Below are 18,130 nucleotides of genomic sequence, written 5' to 3'. Positions count from 1 at the left end.
AAAGTATATTTTTGGTATATGATTTTTTCTGGAATGTAAATGATTGTTGAACTCGCGAGTCCATATTTTTTAAAAAAAGGCCATAATTATGATAATTTTCGAAAAGAATTCCACAAATTTAGTCTTTTTATTTTTCGCGCGTTGGACACAGACACATTAAGCCTTCCGAAATGAAATGAAAGTAGAAAAAGCAGGTCAAGCTCGAGAAGAATATCACGCGACTAACTCGTTGCTATGACGACCGCCTTGAGTCTTCCCCGCTAGGAGACGCTGTGACCCAAATGTGAAATGAAAAAGAAACATTTTGTTTAACAATATATCTATTACATGGCTTTATTAGCAGCATGGGATAGTTAGTTTATTGTTTTCTGGCTTGTTTTGTTTACTTTTAAAAAAAGAAAAACATCGAAGATTTTTATGATTTATTTTCAGTTAAAAGTATATTAAGTATATAAAGAAGGAATAGTAAAAGTTAAAAGTATTAATGTCTAAATATCATTTAAATGTCGAAAATGTAATTATTGTAATAATAATTGTAATACAATTGTAATAATAATTATTGTTTTTATTTTTAACTTCTTTTAAAAATGAAACATTTTTTTATAACGAACCAATATTATTTATTATTATATTTCTTAATCGTTAAGATATTTTCATATTACAAAAATGCTAGATTTAATGTATAGATATTTGAACTTAGATATTAATAAAGTACAGTACTAATTAATTTTATAACTTTTTTCAGTTTACTTTGACAATATATAGCCTTTACTGATATACAAATATCAGGATGAGAGCGCTATATTAATATTAATTCTATTTATCGCTAAAATAGTAACTTGAAATTTATTTTCTACAAGGATATCTCACTACGAGTTAATATGCGTTTGATTTGTTATCTGATGTAGAACAACTAATTAAAAAAAAAATCATTAAAACGTAGCTCATTGATTCCGACAAACTACGGGTAGAAATTACGGGTTCTCTTAATTTCATCATCTATCTATTATTATTTACATTCATAATATCATTTTATCGTCTGAAAAATTAAAAAAAAATTTCAAATCAAGAATTTCAAAAATTTGAACGATCTAGGATTTTTTCAGAACTTACCACATTCCTTATAGCTGAGCCTTACAGCCATCAAAAACTAATCGAGTTCTTTCGTATAATCATAACGAAATTCGTATGTGAGAATTAACTTTTTCCGATTAGGTTTAAAATTTATATATCTTAAGAAATTAAAAATCGAAACATTTCATTCTACTGTTTATTGATAAAAAAAAATAACTTTAAATGATAAATTTTACTTAAAATTAATGTTATATTATGTGCTATTTATATAAACCTGTATGTACGGAGTTCAAAATGCAACATATTAATTAAAATGTGGGGATCCCAGATGATTAGTACGGGTTTTGGGTAACGCCAAAATAATATGTTGCTGATTTCTATGTTCCATTAAGTATCTTGAAGTACTGGTTTAAAAAACTTAAATTTAATAAAATATTCTCTTTTTTAAAAACTATCATGCATATATTAAATTTATTAATTTATATTTTATATCTTTTTTTGTATGGGTATTTCTCAAAAAGTGGGAACAATAACGTTAACAGCAGCTAAATCCGAATTAAATTGATATTTATATTATATGAATAACTTATGCTATGAACTTTATTATTTAAATAAAATTAACATTATAGTAATTTTTTATCGAATTTTTGGACACCAGATTTTCTTAAACAAAAAATTTATGCTAAAAACTATCCGTGTTGCATACGCTGCATTTTTTAAGTGGGGAGACCTTAATTTCACGTGAAAGAAAATGACATTTTGTTGCAGAAATATTTCAGAAAAACATAAGAAAATACTTGAATACTGAAAAATTATTTTAAGTTTGGATAAATAAGTTTAAAGCGCTTACTTTAATTTTTATTATTTATTCGCTTGATTTTTTTTTATATGTATATACAATAGAGTGGTTTCATATCTTAGTGTTTTAAATGTTCTTCAAAATACTAAATTGCTTTTTTTTTTAAAAATATTAAGTATTGAGGATATTATCAAGTATTAAGGATATTATCAAGGATATTACCAAAATATTAAGGATATTATCAAGTAACCCTCCAATCCAAAGTTTAAACTCTTATTTTTACTTCTAAACATTGATGTTACAGTGCTAACATCATTAATGTCCAAACTAGAGGCCCTTTTGGTTGGAAAAAACAAATTATTTTTGTTAAGGTATTTAAAGAAATTTTTTGAAATAATTTATGTCAATTACAGTAATGCGGTAGAATCTTAAATTTAAGCTTAATTGTTGTTAGAGCTTTAAGTTCAGATCTGTGTTTATGTTCTCACTTCTTGAGAACTGCCTTTATGAAAATGACAAATTAAGAAGTAATAGAGTTCACTAAGAAACAAATAACAATAATTCACAATAATCTTTATATTTCGCAGATTATTTTTTATTGCAAAATAAATTAGAAACGAATGTGATCTTCAATGTAGAAACATAATTTTAAGTATGTTCCCTTAAAACAAAAGAAAATGACAAAAAAGAAAAAGCTGAGTGTGAGATGGAAGAAAACTTGGCATCCAGCCAAAATGCATCTCGGATCTCTTACTCTATTTTCAGTCGGTCACTTCCGGCGTCGGACTTTCAGTTGATTGATTCCAATTTCTACTATTTCCAGCTCTTCTCTCTTCCCAATTTCCTTAGAATTTGCCGGTGCTGTTTGAACAACTGTTCCTCGCATATTTGATTCAATATTTGTTGCCTCATCGTTTTCGTCTTTCAAACGAAGTTGCCAGTGAGTCAGCTTGTAGCTCTTTTTTCTCCCTTCTTTGAAAAGCGTCTGTTTTCGATAAAAAAAAATACTTTCTTTTTTATTTTAAGTGTTACTTTTCTTTTTTCTCCCTCTTAATATATTTAAGGGGTTGTTATTGAATTATAAAAGAAAAAATTTGCTCTTTTAAACAGCCGCATACTTTTTTTTATTTAATTATTTTATATTTTTTTTTGTGCTGAACATGAACTTTGCATTATTGCGGTTATTAATTGCTTCCTAGAAAGTATACATTACACTTACATACAAAATTTCTTTGAACGTATCACAATCTCAGTAGTCAGGGACGTAATGTTATAATAGAAATTTTTTTTTTGGGGGGGGGGAATTTTTGAATTACCGAATTACAATAAAATTTTTGCACGGTATAAGCCTTAATTTGCTTCCTTGAGGTTTTTTTTTTTTTTTTTTTTTTTTTTNTTTTTTTTTTTGGGGGGGGGGGTATTTTTGAATTACCGAATTACAATAAAATTTTTGCACGATATAAGCCTTAATTTGCTTCCTTGAGTTTTTTTTTTTTTTAAATCTCTTTTGCTTAAAAAGATATAAATTTTCTAAAATTTTGATCAAATAATGCTCGTCTTAAGAAGTTAAATGAAAAATTATTGATAAATGACAATTTGTTTGTTTTTAAAATATCACATAAACTAATGTTTCCCCCCCCCTAAAAATATTTTTGCTTTATTATTAGCGCACTTGGCACATTAGACAATCGTCTAAACCTAAATTTGGCAAATGTTCTCAAAAAGTTTCTAGAAAAGTGACAATTTTATGGCGATCACTGTCATTTAGTATAATGGAGATCAGTTTATTCCTCCTAAGAGTTGAAAACTTTTTATTTTGTTCCTTTAAGTTATAGAACAGACTATTTTTTTTAAAAAAATTTCTTTATTTTTGAAATAATGGACATTAGTAACATTAATTAAGTTTATATCATTGCTTAATTATCCATGCAAATTAAAAAAAATTATATCTGATTGCAATTAGCGTTAAAAATACAAAAAATCAAAGTCAGAAAAAAACGATCTGTATTGATAATAATATTCATAGCCTATTTTTAGGTGACCAGTCATTAATGATTTAATGACTTTTTATTGAACGTGTTTTTGTTTCGTAGCGAAAATTTTTATTTACCTTAAGCAGTCAAAAAGTAAGAAAAAGAAAGACTTCTCATTGTGTTTCTTTTGCCTTTAAAGGGCATATTCGATTGCTGATAATAATTTAGGTGACATAGCTGCAACTCGCATCAATGTCGTCATTTTTACAGATATAGTGATGACTTTTCTCGAAAGGTGCCGTGTCTTTTACAAACGAGATTACGTTCTTTCGAGTTTTTTGTTTTACTTGGCCTTGGCTTTAATCTGTCATATATTCAATGTATAAATATTGATTTCCAGTTGTTATCTATGAGGAAACAATTATTATAGGGAATATTTTAAAGTATTTATGCAGTAGTTCAAATACAAATGCGAAATGTACATTTGCGTTGAGTCTTTCCATTAAATGAAGATTTTTATGACATCTGTCAGATATTTAGGATTAGTTATTAAGTTAGATTTGGAACTGTGATTAATTATTATTATAATTATTTTTTTTGCTTTTAACTGACCAATTGTTTAATTCTTAAAATGTTTTAGTCTTGTAATTATAGCTTAAAAAAAGGTTTTCTTCAAAAATACGAATATTCAAGATTTTTTTTTTATAGAAAGCTTTGTTAAGTCATTATAAACAATGGCTGGAAACTCCCCTACTCTCCCTTGTACGTTTAACCCTTTTTTTGAGGGGAAATGGGGGTGATTTAAGAGAGGAGAATCTCACATCGATAAAAACCATTAGTTTTGATTAGCGAATAGTCCATTGACTCATGTTTAATCTCATTCAATTTAGTATATTATATGCAAATCTTTTATTTAAACTAATAGTGACTAATTTCATAAAAAGTACAGTAAAAGTAAATTTTTAACCTGACACCGCCTCCCCCCCCCCGAAAAAAAACTATTAGTTCGCTTGAATATTGTTTTCATTCAATTGAGTTTAATAAAATACAAAGGTAACAATACTTCATTTGGTTAGATAGCAATAGCATAAGAATCGATTGTAAAAAAGACAAAATCAACCACATCAATTTTTTCAGTATTTGAAAAAATAATATTTATAGACGTGTAATGGTAATATTTAAATATATGCGTATCTATAATAATGAAAAACTTCCCCTATCTTTCAAATTTTTCATTTTTGAATGCAGGGAAAATGAAAGCGATTTAATAATAAAAAATGAGAACTAGTTATTAAAGTTTTTGCACGGAAAAACCATTATCTCATAATGGAGCGTTTTAAAAATTGAGAATAATGCTCGCTTTGAAAAGATTTATCATTATCTCTTCGCATTTATTAAATTAATACCGCATTCCCGTTTATGAGAATATTATTTTATACAATAGCTTTTATATATTAAAATTGTCGTTTCGATGAAATATGGTAAAGAATTTAATCATTCATTTAGTATGTTCCATGCATTTGTTGCAGGTTTATGTGCTTATACAATTGAATATTTTTAATTGGTATGTACAATATGTACGCTTGATTTTGTAATAGTCTACGAATATAATGTTTTATTAAATTGTTATGATATTTTTTTCTTGATATGTATTTTACAGATTATTAATTAAAAAGTATTTTCATATTTTATTTATCTTATTATTTATTATGAAAGATTATTTTCATAATAATCTGAAAATAGCACAAAAGATTACAAACAAGCAACAAGGAATTTGCGTTATAGAATAACATTAGTAGCATAAACAAATTAGTCAATGATGTGACAGCTGCAACATATATCCATCAAGCTCTTCTAAACCGGACTCTTTTTTTTTTTCCTTCTTCCCCCTTTCCGTTTGTTTCAATCGTCCTCCAAAAATGTAGAAAATACGCCAAATTAGCTTTAAAAAAAAAGCGCAATGGATCGACGTTATCGACGGTTTTTCGACGACGTTGTTATCGACGGTTTTTGTTTCCAAAATTACATTAGATTAATTTTTAAAAAAATGTTTGTTAAAAAAAAATCACACTAGATTCGTTTTAGAAGAAGTATTTTGCACCATAATTGCCCCAAATTTGCACCGAAATGTTGAAGTTCTATTATTAAATGGGAAGTAAATAATTTTCGTTAAGTTAGTATCTTTGCTAAATTGCAAAGATTAACTTTGCACTAGATTTGAACAACAAAAAACAAAACTGCTCTAGATTGACTTTTGAAGAATTTTGTTCACCAAATCACAGCTCCAGAAGTATTTTGTCTCATAATTGCAATAGATTTGATCCGAAAAGTTGAAGTTCTGTTGTTAAGTGGGAAGTAAATAATTTTATTTATGTTTGTTATCAATGCTAAATTTTATATATATATATATATATTATCTAAAGAAGAAGGCAAAACTTGGTATTTAATTATAATTCCAGATTGAAATTATTACTTTTCAACTATTCAGAAAGCATAAAACGATTGCTTCTAAACCACTGAACTTTCCAATCGCACCATTGAGTTAAGACAAAAGTATCCGCTGAAATTAAAATCACAAATTGTGTTATCTTTTTATCGAATAAAGATTGTAAGTTTAAATTAAAGCAAATTTGACGAGCAAGTTCCTAAAGGGAGGAGTTAGGCTATGCGATTGCATATCGATCGTGGTAATGGTGGAAGATTATTTTCATTCGCTTGTATTTGGAGCAAATCAATTTAGGAGAAATAGCTTTCGGTTTTAAGTTTCGATTTTTAATGAGCATTTGATACAACCGCGAATGAGAATCCTCTAGGGGGCGATATTTGAAACTATTTTCTAAAATTATATTTTAGTTCCTTTACGTCTGTCGTAATTTACCTTAAGGCTATGTATGTAACAGTTGGCAAGGAATGAAAGCTTAATTGTCCCCAGGGTGAACCATAAACTTTTGATTTTCATATTATTGCTTGAGTATCAGACATCAGATAGATATTTTTCCACATTCTGTATTCCGTGGTGTTCGATTCCTTTACGTTACACGTTTTTAGAATTGTTGTTTTAACATCTAATTTATGATACAAGTAGATTCACTTAAAGCATAATTATTATCCCAGACATTTTGTGAAAAATTTACTCACAATTTAAAAAATTGGGATTCTGACTTGGTAAAAAAATGATCACGAAAACCAATGGCTTCTTCAGATTTTTTTTTGTGGAAAATGTACATAATTTTTAAATATGAGAAATAAGGTTTTGTTTTTGCAGGGGGAAAAACAAACGGAAATCATGTCTTTAAAGAAATTTTAGTTTTAAAATTATGAATTGAAGACTTCGTTGATCCCGTTTTTCAAATGATAGTTTTGCGAAGGGTACGATCGTTTTCACAATAAAATATTTTGTGAAGGGTTTGTTAATGGATCAAAATTTCTGGGAGTCATTTTGGAAGTAAATAAAGGAGGATTAATGTTTTGAATAAATAAAACAAAATAAATTTTCGATAAATGAGGGATAGTTTGAACCTGAATGTTAGTTTTCAACACTTGTAAAATTTTTCTAGCAAGAGTGTTATGAATGATTAAAAAATATCAATTCACTTTAATTAGAAACATTTATGTGTTAAACTGTAATTTAATCAGTGATAGAATTTATCGTGGAAAAAAAACCCTTTTGCACATTTTTCAAAAGGGTTGATTCATATTCTTTAGGGGGCAGAGAAGAATTTTATAACGATTAGGTGAAATAAAGTTCTTATATGGAAGACGTTCCTGACATATAAAAAATTAATAACATTTATAATCAGTGATACACTTTCGTTATTATGAAAAATAGAATTGTTTAAGGATTAATATTAATTTTTATAAAAAAACGCTTATATTCAGTTTTGAAAACTGATTACATAACATTACATTTGAAATATGTGTACTTTTCTCTCAAATATATGAAAGGGGGGGGGACTTTTGATGTTTCACATTAAAAGCATGATTCAAAAAAATTACTTAATCAATTGTTTTATCTTGAAAATTGGTGTCAGTGTTTTCATCTCAGAAAAAAATGGGTGAGAATTTCGCACCCTTTCTCAAAAACAGGGTGAGATTTCAAAAAGTTAAGTAAGATTTCAAAAATTTAAAAAAAAAAAACACAGAGACTTGAAAAAAAAAATCATTTCTTTAAATATAATGCATTTTTAACATCTTCTAATTTTTAAAGCATAGAATATTTTTGCTGCATCATCATATGGAAAATGTTCTACATCTACTTTTTCATCAGCTATTCTCATTAGGTTGCTCAAATGCGTATTTGTTTCGTTTTGATCGTTTCTACCCACATTTGTTTCATTTTCATTCGTCCGTTAAGGAGTAGAAGATATTGGCTTTACAAGGTATTTGTCCATCTTACATTAACGAGCAAAAAATTTGAACGTCTTACATGAAGAAACCTTACCTACGGTAAACACGTGGTTGCAGAGAAATGCGTTCTGAAAGAGGTTCCGTGGTTCGGAAGGATGGTGTTCTGTTGTTCTTAAAGGTTCTGAACAATACTGGTAAATAGGGAAGCTAGATAATGGGGCAGATGTTGAAAATAATAAAAGATCCAGGAAGAAAAGTGAAACGGATTTTATTCTAAATGGCGCAAATGAGAAATTTTTTTCAAAATGCGAGAAATTCGCGAATTTTGAAATTTTTTTATAGAATGCGCGAATTTCTCGCGGTAATCATTTTTTAATGCGAGAATATTAAAAAATATGCGAGATTCTCGCTTTCTCGCGCTGTAGTGAAAACACTGGGTGTAAAAAAAAACTGATATTTTATGTTAAAATAACATTTTTTGGGTACTGTAGGTGGTAAGAAATAAATCTGCCATTAAGGTCTACTTTATGAATTGTTTTTTCTTAGTTGTGGATTGTAAAAAAAATTTATTGGAGGAAATTTTTGTATTTACAATACTTCACTATTAATAAATTATTTCTTCTGCCTTGTATAGTAGTACTATGAGATCATTCTATGATTTACTAATTGCAGTCTACTTTTTTGCAGACGATTATGGAAATGGAACGGTATTTGAAAGAAGAGCCAAAATCCTTTAAGTGTACGCCTGATAGTTTGTGGGACCGATTTTCTTTAAAGGAAGAGACCAAATTCGTTGAGGACTTAGAATGTAGTACGAGTAGTTTGACGGACAGTGGGAACAGTAGTGGTTCAGAGGACCGTTTATCAGTGTCTGATTTGGATGCTGAACCTCCAGAGAAAAGTAGAAGAATAACGACAGTTAAGGAATCTAGACCTCGCTTCGATATTCTAGATGGAAGCAAGCGAAGGATCCACAAGTGCCAATTTAGTGGGTGCAAGAAAGTCTACACAAAGTCTTCACACCTTAAAGCTCACCAAAGAACGCATACAGGTAACACTCTATATACATATTTAGAATAGTTCCATTCCAAAACTTATATAGGTTCAAAGTGACTTATCAGTGAATTGGAGTAGGATTACCTTTAAGCTTACACGTTCATAAATTTTGCGTTTATTTCTTGTCCACAAGTTACCAACTAGTGAAACATACAGGGTAATTCAGCCAAGCGGTTATAAAGGAGACATAAAACAAATCATAAGCATTGAGAGTAAGCAATTCCTAGCTGGAAAAGTCACAACTAGAAGTGCTTTTCTGTAATGGGCTAAATGTTTGTGCCCATAGGAACCGGTCATTTTATTTAACTAAATGATCTTAATTTAGTATTTTCTAATTATTTTCTTTGAAAACTACATTCAAATAGACCCATAAATAGCTCTTCATTGTAGTTTATTGATTTGGCTACCAAATCTGCAAGTTAGTTGACAGATTCGTAGTTTACAGTAAAAACAGTTTATTTCTGGACCTGACAGAACAGCTAATTTAAATGCAGTTTTCGACAATTATTAGAAAATACAAACTTAATATAATTTAAAGTACCAAAACAAATGAATGCGCATGGACATAACAGTGAAGTGCATCTAGTGCCGTCTGCTATGCATATATCAATTATTACGATGTGCTGCTCTCGCTTCCGCCTAAGTTTATAACCACCTAGCTGAATCATTTTGTATAAACTCCAAACATTCATTTTAAATGTTCTCGTCATAGCATTTCCACTCTTGGCGTTTTTCTAAAACTACTTGTCGAATGAATGTTGTACAAATGCACTTGTAAACTTTCTTCCAGTTCAAAATCACCCCGACTATCACTTAATACATTCATTCACTAAGAGCTCCAAAATATAATAACTAGGCAAAATAAATCAATGTTATTGACCTTATTTAAATAGTATGAAACTGCTAAAACACACTTTGACATAAAGAAAGAATAAAACTGTGGCAGGCTAGAGGCAGCGTACCCAACCATACGTTTAGTGTTGCCCAATAACCGGTTCAAAGGTGATGTACCTACAGACTGTCATTTTGCTTCTATGCTCATGCGCTGAATCTTAATACCGTGCTCTGTTAAATCTGAGTATGTTTCTCACCCTGTAAGTTGTTTTTCTGGTATAGCATACAGAACCAAGTAGTTCCCACTTTTAGTTGCATATTCTCAGAGCTGGACTTCTTTTCCTTTCTATATTCTTTGCCCCATCTCTCTCGTCTGGCCTACAACAGGCTGCCCAGGAATGCTTTACTTTAAGAAAATAAGGTCTTACCTCAAAAAATGCAACTTAGAACTTTTTTTTCTTAACTTGTTCTGATAAAGAGTAATGCTCACTCTTTTTTTCTAGCATGAATTTAAAGGTTTAAAAAAAATGAATTCATCTTTACCATTTGGCAGGAGAACCTTTCGAACTACATATATATATTTTTAAGAATCTTGCTTTTGCTTGCGTGTTAATAATGCTTGCAATCTGTAATGTATTCTTTTTAATTTCAGGTGAGAAACCATACAAGTGTTCTTGGGAAGGCTGTGAATGGCGCTTCGCACGTTCAGACGAGCTAACGCGCCACTATAGGAAGCACACCGGTTCCAAGCCTTTCAAATGCAGCTTCTGTGATCGCTGTTTCTCTCGCTCTGACCACCTTGCACTACATATGAAGCGGCATCAGTGACCCCTGGACCAAAACACCTAGTCCATGATCGCCTCTTTCCTTTTACATAAACGCTTTTTGTAAAAACATTTTTTTATACTATGACCCTTTGGCATGGGGTGCGTTCCTCCCTTTTTTTTCTACTGCAAAAACCCGAGCTCACCGTTCAAGTTGAAAAAAAATAAAAGTTTCTTCGGGAGGAAAACAGATACTCATTTTCAAAGGTCTTTCTTGATCAAACATTTCATTTGCTAACTGTATTCATTAATTCATACTTTCTCCCGAACGACTTAATTAAGCTTTTTTCTTCCGGTTACTGGTGATGCCTAAAACTGAGAGAACATTCCCGGGTTATTTTTGTAAGTTGTCATTCATTACTCGTCACTGCCTTGCATCAGAATGGATCAAGTCATGTGTTGTAGTCATTTTTAGATGTGAACATTTGGAAGGAAGTCTCATATTGGAAAAAATAAAAATTCAGTGTTGCTCATTGCTTGTTAATGCATTCTTTTGACATTTGTTTTGTTGTTGATTCATGATGATAACTTGACCACTAGAATAAAGACGAAGGGCTTTTGAGAGCGGAACCTCGTAACAAAAAGGAGTCATCTTGTGAAGAAAAGTTGCCTTGCTTCAAACTAGTCGGTGCTCATGAAATATGACCATGCCTTGAAGAACTGAGATGGTTTTAGAAAAAAAGAAGCATCAATATCGTCAAAAAATTCATTTTTACATTGAACCATCTTGTATATATGAGAACTGTCTGTTCTATTCATCATTTGTACTGTTTTCCATGTTGATTTTTTTGTCATTGTAAATAAGTACTCTCGACTGATGAAAAATGAAAAAAAAAAAATTAAATAAATGAATAAAAAATTATGAAAAAAAAAGATGAATGTACCAAAACGACAGAGTTTAAAAAGTGAATATTAAAATAAAAAAGAATTTCAAAGCTCGTACCAATTAATATGTAATGCCATTAAAATAATCACTCTACTTTCAAATAGATATCTCTATTGTGCTTTACAAATAACTATTTCCTGTGCTTGGATTTACTCTTAAATAAAAGCTTTCTTGCTATTGCTTGAAAGATACCTTAGCGCTTTATAGCGTAATCAATATCAGCTATGTGAAGAAAAATGATTGTGTGATACTAAATTAGATGGACTGAAAAAAATACTTGACTAGTAAACTATGTGTTGTTGATAATTATTATTATTGGGTACACTACTGTTTGTGTGATTTGCTATTTTGGTACAATTTATAATTGATGATTTGCAATTTTGAATTATTGAGGTTGAAAGCTATTTTCATTTACCGATGCATTTAAAAGCACTCGGTCTTTTTTAAATAAATATAAAATACCAAGACCTGGGTGCAATTTTTTTGCACGCTACCGGCACAACCTTTGTCATGGAAAATTTTTTTGTAAAATCGAATTCAAACATTGAAGCCTTATTAGATTAGTTATTATAGAGTTGTTTAAGAATTGCATGGCAAAGATTTATTATGTAAATTGTTTTCTTTAAATATTATATTGATGCATTTCTAAAAATAAATATATTTGTTTCTAAGAAAATATGTCTACTTCATTTCAACACTAATCAGATTCACAGTTTGTCAAGACATTTTTATTTATAGGTTAAAAACACATTATTGCTAAATTAAAATACATACATTATTTGATCACCATAATGCTACATATACACATGGAATTTGTGAAGTAGGTACAGGTGACACTCACAGATTGAACACAATTCATGAAAACAAACATGGTCATAACATGAAGAAACGTAAAATATTTTTAGTTTCAAGTAAAAATTAGCGAGTAATAAATTTTCATATATTTGAAAAACAAATATAAAAATTTAACAAAAAAAAATATTTAATTTACTTCAACTTCCTTTGATCTTTACATTAACCAATATTAAGAGATGCTACTGATAAAGCTAAAATAAAAATTATTGTATTTTTTTCTATAGTTTGCTTTTAATTTTTAAAAATTATACCATCTCATTATGTAGTTAAGTTGGTTAAACTGAGCAGAGATAAAAGAAATTGCCAGGTAACATTTGTTATTAAATGCTATATGCATTCTTAAATTTATTAAAATTTTTAAATACAATGCAGAAATGGCAATATATGATAGTTAGAATTCTCTATTCAACCTTTCTTAGTAGGATGCCTCACAAACTAAAATTTTTTATTTTATTGTCCGAGCTTTACGTATTTAAACAGTATCGTATAAAATTTCCTTCCAGTATACTACTTTATTATTAAATGCAAGAGAGAATTTTTTTTATTTGCAGAAATTTTTTGAAAAAAGCTGGATTTAATACTGGCAGTTCCAAAATTACAATTAATATAAAAAATACCAATATTTTAAAATTAAATGCCGTCACAATTAAAATTGAAGTAAAAAAATGTCTAGGCTAAGATTTTAAACACGAAATAAAAAAAATTAAAAAAAACAGTTCGTTGAAAAAATATAAAATGGAGCATATATTGTAGAAATAAAAATTTTGTTCATATTTGTTTAGGGAAAACAACAGAAATTGAATATTAAGTACCAATCATAAATTAAATTAAAATCACTTAATAAAATGTAAACAAAAATAAGATAATGATATTGCGGAGTTAGAATTGAAATATCAACTTTTTATAGTAAGATTTTAAAGAAAGAGTAATAAAAATCTGAAGAAACAAACTATAAGTACAAAAATACACTTAAAATCTTAAAAGACTACAATGTATGTATTTGAAATAAATTTTAAGGTTTTTAACAATAATATAGTACAAATACTTAATGTCCTTAGTAAATCCAAAATGGGCCTAAAAAAATTGGTAAACAAATTTTTTTTTCTTTTAAAAATGAAAATAACAGTTTATCACTTATAAGAATTTAATATCAAGTATAAATTCATAGATTTTTATTGCACAGCTGTTAATTTAAAAAAATTGAAATTATGATTTTAAAAATTGCTGTTAAAATTACTGCCAATCTTAGCTTAAATGAAATTTAAAAATGACAACTAGAGCAGAGTATGTTTCATAACAAGATTTACTCGAAGGACTGGTTCGGTGTTTTATAAACAAACATAATTATTACATCATGGCATTTAAAAAATTTTTTGACCAGTGTTTCAAATCATTCATATAATATCTACAATGAAAAATATTTTGAGCTTTAAACTAATTTAAATGTAAATAAAACTTACAGGAATTCAAATAACAAGAGAAGGAAAACAAATTATATAACCATCTCTAAGTAATAAGAGAATACAAATAAATACGAAATAAATAAAAAGGAAATAATAAACAAAAAAAGTTACAAAACTTAAATTGCTGTTGTAGTTTATTGCTAACTAACATGTCAATTCTAGGTGTCAAACCTAGATACAGCAACACGTAAAACACACCAAAGATTAAGTTGATTTCGATGTTTTGTTTTAATAATATCCGTAACCGAATATGTATTTTTACATAAAGAGGTCGAAGAAAAAGGCTAAATCTTAACAGCCGCTTACAGAGTTAATAGCATGCACTCTAACATTATCATGTCATATTAACGTCTGATCTGTTATAAGTTAAAAGATGCTAATAAGTAGAGAAAAAAAGGGTCTTTATTCATTATTGAATAAATAACAAATTTGCAAACTTTAGGTGTTTGTGGACCCATGAATAGAATTTGCAGCACCGGTGCGTTGACCGACAGTCGGAAAACAATGCTCTAGGGTGAATAAAGATAAACAAATCTTTGGAAATATAAAATATGAATAATATTGCATCAAGCATTGCCGTTAGTTTAAACTCAAATAATAATTTGGTAATATTTTGGCTTGAAATTAAAATTTTGGTAATATCTCACTAGAATAAAATGTAAAAAAATAAATTTTCAGTTAATTAGAAATTTAATTAAAAAGATGAAAAAAATGAGAAGATAAAACTTCGTGCCTTCGTTCTTATTTTAAAAAATGAAACACTAAATTTTTGCAGTGCTAAAAATTAATTGCCGCATTACATATTGCAAAATATCCACAGGTAAACATTGCACACTATAAAATTCAGAAAATTTTACCACTTCCAAATAAAGAACACACATAAAAAATTTTTAAATTATGTACAATCACAGCTAAAACATAATTAAATAATATTACCTTTTTATAATACCAAAAGCAAGATTTATGACTAAGAATAATAAATATTTGTTGAAATAAAATAAAGCCGAGAACAAATATTTAAAAAATAAACTTAAAATTGCTTAAATACTTACTTTTGTTATAATAAATTTTTATATCACTTGACAGTAACAACAAAAATACTCATGCCAATTATTGGAAATAATTCATTAAGGAATAAAATTATTTTTGCCCTCATTTCCAATTATTCAAATTTTTTTTTATATGCTGTACTAAATAATTGCCCACACAATTTGCACAATAATATTCAAACAGGATTTTTATCAAGATAAAACATAATATTAAAAAACAAATTTCTTAAATCACAGTTAAAATAGATTTCAAATTTTGAAATGAGAATAATCAATTGAATAAAATAAAGTTTCAAGCTTTATAATATCATCAAAAATATCTCTTTAATATAACAACAAAACAAATAAAACTTGAGACGCAATTGAAATTTTATAACTAATCATAAAAATTTGAAGAAGAAAACCATAGTGTCTTTATTTAATTTATTTTGGAAAATAAAAGAAGTGCTTTTACATATTATACTGCATAAACTTTTAAATTTACTATACTATTAAATTCAAATAGCTTTGTTGATTCAAAATAAAAATTAATATAAAAATCAATAAAAAGAAAATGTAACAATAACTCTTTAACAATATAACAGCATAGTAAATGGTTAAAAATATTGATTATTAAATCGAATGAAAGCAATAATAATATGCTATTATATTAAAAAATTAATATAAAAAAATACTATATATGTTTAAATTCTGATGTGTTACATCTCCCAGTCTCTTGTGATCTTAATCTATAGCCATTTTTATGCATTTAAATTTCAACAACTTTTTATGCATAACACAATTTTTCTAATAAAAAACATCGGGAGAATAGCTATTTCTGTCAATTAAAAGTTTAATGATACAGGGCAAAAGGAAGAAACTTTGCTTCTGGTCAGCAGTAGCATTTTTTACAGTTGCCACTTCTTACAACATGTCGCCATTTTCTCAAAAATTGAAAATTTTATACGATTAAGCAAACTGAAAACGTTAATAACGTAAGGAAATTTCGCAAAATAGGGTAACTATACAAAGTTCATTTCTAAAATTAGAAAAATATTAAGAAATTTTCATAAAAGCATTTTTTACAGTCGCCTCTAATACAACATCTTGCCATTTTTTTCAAAAATTGAAAAATTTAAACCATTAAGCAACTGAAAATGTTAATATTGTAAGGAATTTCACAAAATATGGTGAATACTACAGAGCTCATTTCTAAAACTAGAAAAATATTAAGAAATTATCTTGAAACAATTTAATTTTCAGAATATCATAAAATATTCATAATATCATCAAAAAATTATAATAAGTAAAATGCACACAAGGGCAGCATTTTAGATGAAAAAAGGGACGACTAGTAGAAATTTTTTTAATCATCATTTGTTACAATTATTCACCTTGTGGCCGATGGCGACCGTTAATTTTGCCTTATAGTTAATGACATATATGAGCCAAGCCTTTTTGGAAATCTACATGAAGCAGATTAATAAAATCTCATACAAGGCATTAAATATGGATGAATAAATACATTAAAGTTTAATCTTACGATCTGGTCAAAACCACCACAGTAATCGTATAAAAAATAGAAACAATTTAAGGTTTAAATCATTTATAATCACAGTTGAAATGGAACTCATTTGGGGGTGAGAAGTATTTGCAGAAATAACATTGCACTAAGCATTGTAAAAATTGAAAACAAACTTAAAATTTCAAAAAAATCATGCATATATCAAATAAAAATTTTGATATATTTTATACAAACAGAAAATAAATACTTCATGGTGACTGGAATATTAAGACAAGTCACAAAAAATTGGTATCACTTTTTTTTCGAATACAAAACAACAAAATTTTTATCACTTGTAAGATCTTATATCATATATTTATATTGTGTAAATATAAATGTTTCAAAATAAGTCAAAACCACAAACAAAATTAATTTTTATGGATACTGCAATGAAGAAAAAAATAAATCAGCTTAAAAATAACTTAATGAATAAATTTTTCACTTTAACTCTTCACTTGAATTTAAAATAAAACGTATAATTTTTAAGTATCTATTTGAATTTTTAGTTAAGTGAAGAAAAAAAATCCTTTTAGCTCTAACTTTTATCTGACTCAAATTTTCCCTATCTCTTGAATTAACCATCGAATTTACTATAAAATAGATAGTAATGTGTTGAATAATGATAACAATCAGTAACATTACAGTAGCTGTAGTTAAGATCCAAAAATAATAAAGGGTTTTCAAACAAAGTATTTTGTAAATAAAACACTTATAACGGAAAAAAAATTTCAAAATAACTAGGCATTATCCAAAATCAAATACACTAAGAAATGACTAGTATAGGTATTTAACTACAATAAATTGCATACAAATAAAAAAGTTTTGGTAATTTCACCGGTTTATATAATGAAAGCATCGTTCTCTTTGAATTTTATATAGCATAATTTCTGCAATGGAATGTAACTAATATTAATATACAGAAAACAATTCAACAATTTAGGACTAAGATGAAAATATATATAAAAAAATTATAAATAAATAAATATAATATTTTTACCACCGGAAACTTTTAAGTCTATAACCTATGTACAACAATAAAATAGAACTCTATAAAAATAAATAGACTATATGATAAAATGGGACCCAAGAAAACCAATGAGAATAAATACTGTCGCCAGTATAATTGTGTATAAATAAAACGAGCATTTGATGTTCACAAATAAATATGATCACAGGTATATAGTAATAACATCTTCAGAAAAAAAATGGAACCTTTCTTTCCTCCAAGAGGATTGGATGAAAATTCACAATGCACATATACAAATAAAACTTCACAATGACTTGTATATCACGACTCATGCTCAAGGTGGTTGGTTTCAAAACTAGCATCATTCCCTCTTCATGAAAATTAACTTTTCAGTTTCTTTTTGGTAAATCTGGTTTAACTTCCTATGACAAAATTAATGAAACCATTTTTATCTCATGTT

The 18,130-nt window shown here is 27.8% G+C and overlaps 2 protein-coding genes across 5 annotated transcripts in view; one reads left to right on the top strand and one right to left on the bottom strand.

The window, feature by feature from the left end:
- LOC107441901 (Krueppel-like factor 6) overlaps positions 1-12,469 on the top strand; it is a 145,213-nt gene extending 132,744 nt beyond the window's left edge. For all 4 annotated transcript variants that reach the window (XM_043044044.2, XM_071182913.1, XM_071182906.1 and 1 more), the window contains exons 2-3: positions 8,881-9,244; positions 10,736-12,469. In XM_043044044.2, the coding sequence (XP_042899978.1) occupies positions 8,881-9,244; positions 10,736-10,911 (540 nt within the window). In that variant the 3' untranslated portion in view covers positions 10,912-12,469. The remainder of the gene's footprint in view (positions 1-8,880; positions 9,245-10,735) is intronic.
- Positions 12,470-18,010: 5,541 nt separating this feature from the next.
- Positions 18,011-18,130, bottom strand: part of LOC107441900 (MPN domain-containing protein) — a 30,994-nt gene continuing 30,874 nt past the window's right edge. The window contains exon 15 of the mRNA XM_016055307.3: positions 18,011-18,092. Coding sequence (XP_015910793.1) covers positions 18,085-18,092 — 8 coding nt within the window. The 3' untranslated portion in view covers positions 18,011-18,084. The remainder of the gene's footprint in view (positions 18,093-18,130) is intronic.

Source organism: Parasteatoda tepidariorum, chromosome 1, assembly GCF_043381705.1.
Source record: "Parasteatoda tepidariorum isolate YZ-2023 chromosome 1, CAS_Ptep_4.0, whole genome shotgun sequence".
NCBI lineage: Eukaryota > Metazoa > Arthropoda > Arachnida > Araneae > Theridiidae > Parasteatoda > Parasteatoda tepidariorum.
The sequence above is the reverse complement of the archived record's forward strand: the minus strand, read 5'-3'. Positions and strand labels throughout refer to the sequence as shown.